The sequence below is a fragment of the Lactuca virosa genome, chromosome 5 (assembly GCF_052849685.1).
Source record: "Lactuca virosa cultivar CGN04683 chromosome 5, Lactuca_virosa_CGN04683_v6, whole genome shotgun sequence".
NCBI classification, from domain to species: Eukaryota; Viridiplantae; Streptophyta; class Magnoliopsida; order Asterales; family Asteraceae; genus Lactuca; species Lactuca virosa.
Genome location: NC_136430.1, coordinates 320,872,093 through 320,886,124, shown reverse-complemented (window position 1 = coordinate 320,886,124; position 14,032 = coordinate 320,872,093). Strand labels below are relative to the sequence as shown.

The 14,032-nt window shown below is 37.0% G+C and overlaps 1 protein-coding gene across 1 annotated transcript; it reads right to left on the bottom strand.

Annotated features, from left to right (window-relative positions):
• Positions 1-3,497: 3,497 nt before the first annotated feature.
• On the bottom strand, positions 3,498-4,287 carry LOC145115532 (basic form of pathogenesis-related protein 1-like). The gene has a single exon (XM_079051827.1). It carries the CDS (start codon positions 4,233-4,235, stop codon positions 3,726-3,728), a length of 510 nt encoding a protein of 169 aa, XP_078907953.1. The 5' UTR covers positions 4,236-4,287; the 3' UTR covers positions 3,498-3,725.
• Positions 4,288-14,032: the final 9,745 nt, after the last annotated feature.

Genomic DNA, 14,032 nt, shown 5'->3' with positions numbered 1-14,032 from the left:
CTTGCCATCAGACACATGTTCCTTCCAGTTACCATATCGTCATCATCCCCGTATGACCAATATCCTTCAACATCTCTTGTAACCGTAGTTACAAAGGCTTTTTCGCTTTCAGCCATCTCTTGTGCTCTTCGGACGTAGTAAGCTGAATCCTTGATTTTTGGTTTCTGTGGAGCATCAGCCAGACAATCTTTAGCAAAATGGTTTGCATGTCCACACTTATGACACACAACTTTTGGTTTGTCCGATTTGGAACTCTGAGAGGGTTCCGGAGTAGAGTTTGGTTTAGTGATGTTTGGTTTGTATGCAGGAGGATTTTCTGAAGTTGGTTTAGGTTCCGGAGCTGAGTATGGTTGAAGATTGTTCTGGTGAGGAGCATGGAATCGGTTTTGGTATGGTTTGTAAGAAGGATTGAAAGGGCGTTTGTACTTCATTGAGAGTAGAGCGAACTCCTGTTGGAAACGGAGTTCAGAGTCCATGGCTTCGGAATCATCAACAGGATAGATTTGTGTGGGTAAGATGGGTGCGGATGTTTGAACAGATGGAACAATAGGTTTAAAGGGATCTAAAGAAGATGAGTTCGGAATGGTTGATTCGAAAGAACTGACAAGGGCAAGAGGATCTCCGGAGAGTTCCCTTATGGTTTGAGCAACATTTGACTCATGTCCTTGAAGTTCATCAAAAAGTTGATAGAGCTTCAACTTTTTCAAGGAACCATTGCTTTGGAGACAAGATTTTACATTTTCCCATCCTTTATCGAGACTGTTTATGAATTTGAGATTGTACTCCAAAGGAGTTCGGACAATCCCATGAGCAGTCATGTTGTTAACCACGATTCGGTAACGGTTGTAGGCTGAGGCCACTGATTCACCAGGAGTGGTAGTGAAAGTATCGAAGTCGTTGACAACTGAGGTGAGGCGCTTGTCTTTCATATTTTCCGAACCTTCAATCAGGTCCTGAAGAGTATCCCAAATCTCTTTGGCTGATTTGCATAGCTTGATGTGCTCGAAGAGTGAAGGAGCAACACCAAACACCATTTCTGAGAAAGCAACTTGATCAGCATGCAACTTCTCGATATCATCTGTAGTTAGAGGAGTTGGGCGAGTTCCATCTTCTAGCATGAGCTGAGCAGTTGCATCTCTTACAACTGTTCTTACAGGAACATGAGGACCTTCTTTGACGGATCTCCAGATTTCTTCACCTTTATCTTTGGCAAGTAAAAATATTTCCATTCTAACTTTCCAATGATCATATTCTTCCACAACTAGTAATGGGGCACGTGTAGGGCCACCCACACTATTTGCAATTTGCATTGAAATCATTTGCTGAGGACTAGAAGCAACCATTGAAGTTAAGATATCTTCAAGTTAAAGTGGTATATAGAAGAACTTTTATCCTTAACACAGAAATAGTTGAAATACCAAGGTAATTTCAAACCAACTATAATCTGATCTTATGGATTCAAAGGACAACCACTCAAGCTCTAATACCAATTGTGAGAACAAGATCGATCTAATGCGCATGGACAAGGTTTGAGAACTCAAACCTTGAGTGAATGCTTAAGATCAATGTCTGCTTGCTAATAGATGTTCAAGTCAAGCTTGGAAAGACCAGTCAAGTCTTAGATAATATATTCAACAAATGATCAAGTCATTAAATGAGGAATGAGAATGAATGATCAAGGTAAAGCTAATAAATGAAGAACAAGAAGAATGTTTTAAATAAACTCAGTGAGATGCCAAAAGTTTAGTGAAAGATCCGTAGTTGACTTGTATTGAATGCTCCTATAAATAGGAGTGAAGGATACAGCGAATTAACTAGAATACTTACATAGGACTGGACAAAAGAAATATTCCTAACATTCTGATTGTCTAAATACAACAAAAGACTAAGTCCTATGAAATGTCACATCAATACAAAGACAAACTAAATAAATGCACGAAGAAAAAATAGAGTTGCTCCGGATCAGCATCCATTCCGTACATGAGAGTCATTCTGGAATGCCTTTAGCTTCGCATCTTCTTCTTTCCTGGTCCGGACAGATTCCGGACCACTCTTCACATTTCACTCCGGACCATTTGTTCCGGAATGCAAATACTTCAGAATCCGGACTTAGGATTGCTAGATGTTCACTTTCAGGTTCCAACAACCTGTTAATGATGACATGAGGGAGAATGGAGATGATGAGGCTGATGTTGTTACTAATTTGCCAAATATATTCAATGAAGAGCAACCCTGGAAGGAGCAACAACATGTGTTAGGTATGAAGTTTGAGAATCCAAAACAACTCAAGTTGCTAATGGTTATCAACAATGTTTTAAGAAATGACAGTAGAAGGTTGTTAGTTAAATGTTGTGATGAAAGTTGTACATTTAGGCTTTGGGGTCATGGATGAGTGATGATAATTCTTTCCAGATAAAGTTTCTAATAATTGATCATAATTGTTCTAGGAATTTCAAATTTGGGTCAATTGTCACTTACATATGGATAGGAAGCCATTTCACCCAAGAATTTGTAAACAATCAGAAGATGAGTGTTAGGCTGTTTAGAGAGTAGGTCAAAAACACATTTAGGATTGAAGTGAGTATGAGTCAATGTAGGAGAGCCAAGAAATTTGCTTTTACTCTAGTTGAAGGTACACTTGCAGACAACTATGTGAGGCGACGTTACAGAAGGCATTTTTGGCTTAGTTATGATATGCTTTGCTTTGCGAATTTAGAGCAACAAAGTTACTGGCAGTGATTGTTTTAAGGCACCAACATCCTTTTTATACCCACTTCGGGTAATGAAGAGCCGAAACTTGCTCTCTAAGGGTGATACTCTAAACGACGTTGTATGGTCAACTTCAGTTGTGTACTACTGGTTTATGTTGCGTCATGTCTAAACGGCGTTGTTTCCTCCATATCATAACACAGCTGGCTTGATTTTGTGACGTGGCATTTGTGACCGGTAAAAATAAGTAAAAGGGACTAAGTGAACAGGTCTCTAACACATTTTGTTCCCTTAAAAGGCAAGAAAAAAAGTTTAGTGACCGAAAGGGTAAAGTCAAAATACATTATTGAGCCGTCATTTTCCCTTAGATCTATCTTGATAGATTAGTTAAATTTTTAAAAATATTTAAAAAAAAATAACCATTTGAGAAGTTTTTAATAAATGGTTAAAGCTAGTTGCGGCAAAGATAATTAGTCACACTGTGTGTTTTACAACTCACTAGTAACCGGAAGCTGTAGTTTTTATTTATTCATATATGTTTGACAAAAATAACCGTTAGCTTTTAAACATTTAAAATTAGTAAAAAACTAAAAGTTAATAGTTCTGAAAAGCTACTTGAACAAGTTTTTGAATTCAAAATTTTTATTTGAAATAAAAGTTAAAAACTCATGCTCTCCAAGAAAAAAAAACTAAAGCTATAATTTAAAAAGTCTCAAAAACTCTATATCAAATACGTTCATACAGAAATTGCAGTTACACTTAAATAACAAAAATCGACTACAATCGTATTTGTAAATATTATACCGACTTATTCTTTAATTATCATGTTATAAATAACAAAAGTGTGACACAAGAATCAATACACTTCACATCTTCAAGATCATCCTAATGGGTAGTTAAAACTGATTTTTCACCTTGCGGATATAACTTACACATAAATAGATATTACATAATTATAAATCAATGCTCTTGAACAAGGGCATCTATCCATATATATATCTGGTATAACACTAAATTCAATATGGGCGTTGACCCTCATAATTTCCTGGGGGATCATAGCTACATATAACGAACCACCAACCATTATGACACTTAAGTTTAGCACAACCAAGATGAATAGAATCACGCCAAACAACTTGTGTGTAGTGAAGGCATTCATCACCAACACACGAGTTCGATCCGTACTCATAGTATTGTTTCTCCCCGACCCACAAGTTAACAGCATCGGTTGCACTAAACTCATCACCATAACCTTCAGCTAGGTTTTCCCCAAAAGGTCCTTCTGAGTGACGCAAGTCACAGTCACCAAGTCTTTGGTATGCATACCCATGAGCATAGGCTGCAAGGGTCATGTTCCATGTAAGAGGTCGCACCCTGACCTGAGCTCGTGCTTTGTTGTGTGGAACAAGGAAGTATGAGCTTAGGTCTTGGTTGTGAGGAACAATGCCTAGTGCAATTGACAGATGTGTGAAGTATGAGAGCACGAAGAGAAAAATGGCTAGTGGGTTTATCCTGAAGAGCTCCATTAATTTCTAATAGTGTTTTGGTGCAAATGAAGCGTAATAACATGGGCAATACTTGTTGCTCTTTATATTGAATTAATATTATATTATGTTTTTGTTCTTTAATTTAAATTTCTTTCATAGAGAGGAGTCCCACTTGTATATGAGAGTAATATAACAAAACAGTGCTTTTTCATTTACTTTAAAATGATTTAATTTGGAGATTTTATTATTATTAGCCGGCCCAATTGTCAAAATTTAGAATGTTAGCTATAGATAAAATGGGTCATGTGTGTCGGATGCGGTAAGAGTTCATCCGAAGTGCACTAAAGTGAAGTTTTTCAAAACAAAAAGTTAGATTAGTATTTAAAAGCAAAGTTTATGTAATCATATGCAATATATTAATTATTTATAGTTTATAAAAAAAAGACACAAGAAAATCATGAATCAAGTTATTCGGGGTCGAATTATTTAGATTCCACATTAAAAATTTATTAGTTTTGACATGTTATTCAATTTTCAGTTTTGGTGCTCCTAACTAAATTAAAACCGTACCATGTGTTATGATTGAGAAGATAGTTTAATAGTACTTGTACTTTAAAAATTATCATATTTACAAGAGTTCAAATGTCTTATCATTTTGTATATAATTTTCAAATATGCGACACTACAATTTTGCATGATCATCGTATTTAATGATTTCCATCAAGTTGCTATTAGAATACAAATAAAAAAAATGATGATTTAGACAAGCAAACAACAAAAGTTCACATGCATATAAGAATACTTCCAGGGTATTATATATAAAAGATACATCCTGCAAATAAGGAAAGTCAATACTATCCAAGAACCACACAAAACACACACACACACTATATATATATATATATATATATATATATATTTGTTGATTTAAAATAAATAGAAATAAAATTTATAATAAACAAATATTTTTTTTAATTCAACAAAATTTTTATATATATTTCGAAATTAATATTTAAAAAAATAAAAAAAATGCATTTTTTTATGCATATTAATATTTTTTTTTTAGAAAATTCACATTTTTTTCAAAAAAAATATTTATACATATGCACATTCACAATATATATATATATATATATATATATATATATATATATATATATATATATATATATATATATATATATATATATATATTGGAATGCCTTAGATGAAACAAATAATGATCTTCTGTATTATTATTTTTTTGAAACATATTATGTACAAAAAAAAATCTCATTTTAAGATGGTTTTTAGAATTAGTTAGGTTCTAATTTGAACTTTACTCTTTTTCTCTCTCACTCTTTCTCTCCCTTTATATATATATATATATATATATATATATATATATATATATATATATATATATATATATATATATATATATATATATATATATATCGCAAGATTGAAAAAAATGAAAAGTCAAAATTTAAATTTATTTCTCGTCAAAATTCAGCGAGATGATATTGTATGTTCGTAATTATTTACGAGATATTGTTAATTTTCGACGAATATTTAAATGTTTGAAGGTTGAATGGAAAAAGGAAAATAGTATGATTTTTCCGCAAACACGCGCCTATCATGGACCCAACTCTACTCTCATGCCACTTGTCAACTTCATATTGGTTCTTGCTTTTTTTTTTTGTAATTACTTCGTTTTTTGAAAATATTAAATTTCTTTAAATTTAATTTTCTACCAAATTAATATAGTAAAACAAATTTAAAAAAAAAATTATGTTTATTAAAACCCAAAAATTAAAAATATTTTTTCAAAAATTATAAAAATTTAAGATATTCTTCTTACTTAGCATGCTAGTGATTTTCTAAAAAGAAATTTTTAAAATTATGTCTTTTAAATGGTCATAATTTAATTTCAAGGAATATTAGTTTTTAAACATATCTAAATTCAGAAAATCAAATTAAATAGTTCTTCGTCATACAGTTTCATTGAGTTTGTAATAAAAATGAAAAGTATAGTTTTTAAGGGTACCTACGTTTTTTGGGGGAATCCAAAATTTTTATAAAAAATAAGAGGTAAAAAATTTAGATTTCCTAATTATAAATCTTTTTAAATATTTCCTATATATTATATATTATACACTTTTTAAATAGATTTTTTTTGAAAATAAGGTTGCTTAGATATCACATGTTATTTTACAAGATTACATGTTTTTAAAATAGTATTGTTAAAAATAAATATGATCCAAAATAAGATGATTCAACATATCCATTATCTAAAAAAGTTATAATACAAAACTTGATTAAATTGAATATATATAATCCAAAATCATATGATTCAAATATGATATTGTACAATATACTATTATTCAAAATGATATAATATAAAATTTTATGATCCAAAAAAATTGATATCTAAAAATATTATATTGCATAATGTCTTATGATTTAAAACTTTTATAATTCTTATAAATAAATAAAAAACTCAAACCGATATTTAGTCCAAAAAAACTAGTACTAAAAACATTAAAAAACAAAATAAATAATAATAATAATAGTAATAACAATAAACAAAATAAAAAAACAAAAACAAAAAGCATATTTTTATATAAAAAATACAATTTGGAAAATATACATAAGAACTTAAAAACTCTTGGAACCATACTTAAATTAGAATTTTTGTTTTTCTACATAACAATTAAAAAAAACACATCAAAATAGTCTTATATGTGCGATTAAGAGATTCGTTAGATATTTTTTGGCAAAAATGATTTTTTTTCATATAGATATAACGTATGTGTGTATACGCATACAATATATACAAACTAGAGGAGGCCCACCCGCACCATTGGCGCTGGTTTGAAGGTCAGAGAGAGATGGGTTGGTGTTGTTTGGGAGAACACAAGAAATAGCAACATAGTTTCATTGATTTATTTATTACATCATCATACTTTCATTTCTTTTGAGACCACCATCAAGAACTTTCTACACGACTGTATGCTTTACAAAGTAACATTTGGTCACCAGGTCCCCTTCATATCTTGATATGTACTATAAAACAAAAAAATGTTTATCAATCACTTAATCTCAAGCTTTGTGTGTTGAATCAAAGAAAGACACAAACACCAAATAGTGAAAATAACCTCCCAGGTACCTATCTTGAGAAGTGATGCTAGAAAGTTTGAAGCCTTTAACTTATTAGTAGAAGTAGAAGCAACAAAAGTGGTTTTAATCACACATAATTTCCTTTCAAGTGTTAATCACACATGATTTCCTTTTTTATAAAAAAAGTCAACGCTATTCTATGAAGAGGAGTTCCCTTCAGCAAGTCTTCAAGGGAATAGTCATCTTATTCTAGCTTCAAGGGAATATTCAACGCTATTCTATGAGAAGATGAAGATGTTGCTAAAGAAATTTATTGACTATTCACCTCTCCAATCCTTTCTAGAAACAGTCTCGACAACAGACAACTTCGCTGAGGTATCAACTTGGCTGAGGAATCTATCATTAAAGACATTCTTTACGAAATGACTATGTGTATGATCTCTATTTAAACTATAGCTTACCTACACAAATGATGCATCATTTGAAGCCAGAAAATGAAGTAAAGTATCTTCTATTTTAATATGTTATGTAATGATTACGTTGCAATAAGAACAAAGTTAACAGGGTCGATCCTTTATTTATGCAACAAAGTTAATACTGTTTTTATAGATATATTAAAAGAAGTGAATTTCTTATCAATATTGGGGTTTAGAATTCTCAAAACAATCTAAAGCTCATAATTCAATGTTAAAGGGAATCATCTCCAGTTGGTAAAACTCACCAAACGAAACGTATCTTTAGTGCCATTGGGAAAAAGTACAACTGGAATAAAGGTTCAGGTTGTTGTACCAAGAGCATATGAGACATCCTAAAAATATAGTCAAAAAAATTCGTTTTAATTCATTAGTAAAAACCATCAATATCATCCATCACATAAAAGTTATAAACCATGTATCTCAAAAATATCATATATCTGTCAATGTATCAAAATCATATGTCAAAAATCAGAGTAAATCCTCTCAGGCTAAAAACTGTGGTGTGTGTCATGCAGTCATTCCGAGCTCTTCCCCTTACTAGCGGAAGTACCTGAAACCAAAACTAAAAACTGTAAGCACGAAGTTTAGTGAGTCTCCCCAACTACCACATACCATACACATATCACATAAACATATCTTGGGCCCCGCCCCTGCTACATCGAGTCAAGCTCGTCATTGGCTTTCCCAGCATCGAACCCTATTCGGCATTGGGCCCCACCCGGCATCGAGCCTCGCCCGAAATCGAGCACATCTCGGAATAAATGTGAACATAATCAAATAATACACATAAACCTAAACATATATCATTAACATTTAAACATTCCTCGGGCCCCGCCCGGCATCGGACCGTAATCCGGAAACATACTAACATTCCTCGGGACCGCCCCGACATCGGACCGAAGTCCGAAAACATACAAGTACAAACACATGCAAGAATCACAAAGACATTAAGCATACAAGCATTCTTCGGGACCGCCCCGACATCAGATCGAAATCCGGAAAAGCATATAAACCTACATCGGGCCCCGCCCGGCATCGAATCCTAGTCCGGAACTACTACTAACTAAACGGGCCGACCTTGGTGCCTTAGACCCGTTCCTACTGGAGGAAACTCACCTCGTATGCTAGCTGTGAAATCTCTTGTGAGGAATCTCTGACGAATGCTCCAACGACTCCCCGACTATCAATTTCAAAATAACACTTAATCAAAATCTCATAATCCTTCTTAGGGTAAAATGACCATTTTACCCCTGGTCAAAGTCAACATCCTGGTCAAATTCAAAGTCAAGGTCAACTCCCAGTCGACTCAACTCCTCGAGTTACCTCCTAACTCGACGAGTTCCTATACTACTCAGACTTGTGATCAATCGAGTCAACTCGTCAAGTACCTTCACAGACTCGTCGAGTTCTACCTGGCATAGAATCGGGACAACCCGACTTCAACTCGTCGAGTCCCTTTCTGGACTCGCCGAGTTCCCCTGTTTGTTTGGGCTATCATAGTGGATTAAGCCCATACACTTCATACCGAAGCTTCATACTTCACATAAACCCTGAAAATGTCCTTTTAAGGGTAAAGTTTCTAACTTTACCCATTAATACCTCTTCTTAAAGGGTTTAGCTCAAACCGTAATTCCTTGGGACCTAGAACTTGGTCCTTAAGCCATTCATACACCTAACTAAAGCTTTCAACCTCAGATCTAAACCCCTAACACTACTTGGACACGTAAAGTTCCCACCTTTTTCCACATGCATGGCCTTTTGGGGCTAAAAAGGCCAATATGACACTCTATGGCTTAAATGGGGGCTCCAATGGCATAAAGTTTGCACCTTTATGTCATAGCAGCCCCTCTAGGTCCTAGATCTGGAAGAATACCCACTGGGGTCGATCATTCTCCGCAAGCTATCATTCTTGGACCAAAACCCTCATAAAAATGGACATAAAGAGATCTAAATAACTAATAGCCAAGATAGAAACTTGATTACCAGAAAATGTATCAAATGGTGTGTAGTTTCTGGATCTACTCTTTCCCCCTTGAGCCCTTTATCTTCTTCTTCTTCCACAAGCTTCAAAAGTACACAAATATCACTCAAAATGGCTCACACTCTCAAATAAGGCTCTAGGGTTTCGTAGATTAGGGTTTGGGACATGGAGGCTGGAAATGAGGCCAAGGGGTGGGTGTTAAGGAGCTTAAGTAGGGTGCAAAACCCCGAATTTAGGGTTTCACTCTGGCCGATCTACTCGCCGAGTCGAGGGCTCTTGACTGGTCGAGTAGATAGCTTAAACCCCGCGTATATTCTGCCCTCTACTCGACGAGTTAGGGCCACCAACTCGTCGAGTTACCCTTTCAAAATAAATAAATTAATGAGTTAAATGCATACCCGGAACCAGGCGTTACAGCATACCAAATTTACCATTAAAACTCAAAATTTCAAACATTTAGTGGTGAGTTTTAGTAAAAAAGGCTTCATTAACAATTCTTTAAGAGTATCTGGTTTGTAGTAGCTTCAATAACTGCAATGGGGAGAGTAATGATCCAATCCAAACAAAACCCATGAAGTCACAAATGGAATGTAATTATCAAAAATCAAGAAATCAAAGAATCAAGTTGAAGTAAGAAGTAAGACTGAAGCCCTAACCCGATAAATTTTCCTTTAAGACTCATGCTTGTAACAAACGCTTCCCTGGGATGGTCCTGAAAAAGTCCATACAAACAACATTTTTCAATACCCAAATCCAAAGATAATATAAGGTTATATATAGATGATGATAATAAAAAATATTTAAAAAATATCAATATTTGTTACCAAATTCAAGTAAATAATACTAACTTCCTTTCCTCAATGGAAAAGAGATTGAGTTCCTCAGTAATTTCGACTGTAACAATACCAGCCAACTAAATGACAACAGTATGTGATGTATATGAATGTTAATCGAGATAAAAGGGGTTGAACAAATAAAATTCAAAATCAAACGAATACCCAAAACTGGAAAATAAAATTTAAATCAAACTCAGACTCTTTGGCATCTCCCAGGAATACATCAAAGATAACGAGAAGGTTATGTAAACAACGACCTAGCTAATGGTCGCTACCCTGTATAAGTGCTAGGCTTGGTACCTTGCCCTCGCGGCCTCGCATTTAGACACTGATGCTCTAGCGCCAAGGTCCAACTCAGAACGAGAAGATTCGGTCTATAACAAGCCAAAACAGTACCAAACGCTCCCCAGAGCGACAAGTGTAGCACTCAGAGTGATGCCCTTCAGTAGGGCTGCACAAATAACAGATAACCACTAGCAGTGCATGATCCGCCAAGAGGACGCCTCCGCGTGCTGTTGGCCCAGACAAGACAAAAGGTATTGTCGGGGACATGTTCCTACGACGACATGTATAAAAGAAACCCTTCTTCTCCAGAAGAAGGGATCGCCTCATTCTCTACCTTAAACTAAACCCTAATTCTCTCATCCAATTACTGACTAGACTGTCAGAGCTTCATTTCGGGACCCCCTCTCGGACGACGACTGACGTTGGTTATTTCTTTGTTGTGATTCTAAGGCTTAAACAGGACGGAGCTACCCCCAAACGACGTTAAGCTCAAAGCACATATCACAACATTTGGCGTCTTCCAAGCGTGTACTGAAAGTTACACAACCTTGATACGACCCTAGATGTCGGAGATGACGAGAAAGGAACCTGCGGTGTCTGGTGGAGGTGAAACGAGTCCACTCAGACCAATATCGTCGCTAGATGGCACAAAACCACTCAAGTCAAACGGATAAGCCTCCACCCACATGCCAATAACGCAGACATCAGGTCCAATAACGGGAACTGCAACAGTGGCACTCACCGCCCTATGGCGACCGTCACCCGTCATAACAAAGTTGTTGGTTACAACCACGACCTTAATGCCTCAGTCAACAACGACTCAGAAGTCGCAACGACTGACTCAACAGTCACAACTGTCGACTCAGTAGTCACAACCGACAGTTACTCAGCCGTAATTGCTACCACAGCAGGCGGGGAAGAACACTTGTTCCCCAGGGATCATACTGTCCTCCACACAATACTCAATTTCAAGCTATCAGTTCTCTCCAGTATTAGGAATGTCGCACATCCCACTTTGCGCTCAACAACCTCTGATGTTCAACCCCTATTTCCAGCAATCGCATAGATCCATCCCCCAAACACCGTCGTCACAAGATTCTAACCTCCACTTGTCATCGGCGCAACAACTCAATACCTATGCTCAACAGCCTCAGGGGTCAAATCCGAACATGCTCCAGCAACCAGAACCAAGCTCACAACTGCAGCAAAGCACGCAATCAATGTCCCATCAGCAACCATACATCTCGCAACTAGTGATGTACAACCAAGCGTACGGGAACCCGTATTACGCTCAAAAATTTATGATGTACGGTGGTTTTCCATACTCTCGCATGGAAAACCCGGTGAGAAGCACCAGTTCTACTTTTTTCCAGGAGCTCTTGCAGTATGAGATCCCACACTCGATGATTATACCAAACATCCCCAAGTATTACGGTACAACAAACCCCGACGAGCATATCGACACCCATGAGTGGACGATGACATCACTGAGGATGGACAAGCGGTTCATTTTCACGTATTTCCTTGTTGCGTTGTCAGGAAACGCCAAAAAATGTTTCAAGGCGCTGCGATCGGGCAGCATCTCGAGTTTCGAGCTGTTACGATAACTTTTCCTCAACAATTTCATGCAACCGAGGAAGGGAAGGGGAGATGCGAACTCCATAATGGAACGCAAGCAAAAGGAAGGAGAATCCATATGGGCATATTACGATAGATTCACGCCGGCGACGTTCAACATCCCGGGACATGAAGAGTTCTTTGAAACTGTCACATTCGCCCAAGGTCTACTCCCCAACCCTTTGTCAAAGAAGATGTAGGGGACAGTACCCCAGTCGAGAGACGCGCTCAAATACAGAGTCGAGAAATACCTCCAACAAATCGAGGGTAAGGAAAGGAAGGAAGCGAACCTAAAGGTCGTCGCAAATGTGTACATCAAGCAAGAAGAAGCAAACCCCCGTGTAAGCCCCAACCACCGAGACAACCATGACAGGAGCCATGATAAGCATAACCGGCACTCGAGGCACCCATTATGCGTATTTCATCCATTTGGTAAAGATGAGCCCCGAAGCCATCGAGCCGAGGTACATGCTATTAAGAAAACACCTCAAAAGGCGGACAAAGATAACGGGAAGTACTATGAGTATCACAAGAGGAAAACTCACGATATCGGTGAGTGCACGGTGCTGAAGAAAGAAGTAGAAGAAAAACAGCTAACATGTGACCTCTCGACAATCGCAAAGGACTTGAGATCCTAGTTTGACTCCGACCAGAGAAACTCTCGAGATTGGAAAGATGCTGGCAAGCGCCAAGTTAAGGAAGAGATCCTTACCATCATGAGGCCCCGTAATAGAAGGGAGTGTTGCGAAACAGATAACGACATTGAGGTACTCCCTAAAAAAATCCTCAATATTAGTTTTTCGTCAAAAGATCCTAGGATACCGGGCTGGAACCCCAGGGATCCGCTCTTGATAATTGTCTGCACACGTTAAATACAAATCAACCGTGTCTACATAGACAACAGCAGTGGTATCGACATCCTTTACGAGCACTGCTTCCAACAATTGCCGACCTCCTGGAAGGAAAGCTTAACACTTACGACCGTCGGTCCCCTCACAGGGTTTATAGGGCATAGCTTATGGCCGCTAGGTACCATACATATCCCTCTTACTATAACCAGTCATGACGGGAGAGATAGGGTCATATGCACGATAAAGTTTTCAGTTGTACGCTCCCCGGTAGAGCACGACATCCTGCTCGGGCGTCGTGCGCTTTTCCAAATACGGATCAGCCACTATCGTTCCCTTTAGCTCGCACGTGTGCTGTTACTATCAGGCCCTCGCTACCCCAGGGCTAGTCCAAACCTCAATCGATGAACAAAAAAGGGGAGAAAGTATGCGAGAAGAGAAAGACAACAAAACCTGAAGCCATAACGCTAGTAGGCATAAGCACCCCCAAGAACCGATCTCCCCTAGCTGGGTCACAAACCGAATGGAAACAAGAAAGCATGCAAAGTCACAGCGAGAGTGCATCAACTACCTTGTCCCGAGTGAGACAACCCTACTCTACGATATCGCAGGAACGCAAATGACGCCAAGTCTAGGCAGTTCATTCCAAATGAGGGGAGAGGCTAATCGTTGGATGACCAAGTAGAAACCA

Coding starts and splice junctions, on each gene's coding strand:
- LOC145115532 (XM_079051827.1), bottom strand. CDS start 4,235: ATGGAGCTCTTCAGGATAAACCCACTAGCCATTTTTCTCTTCGTGCTC.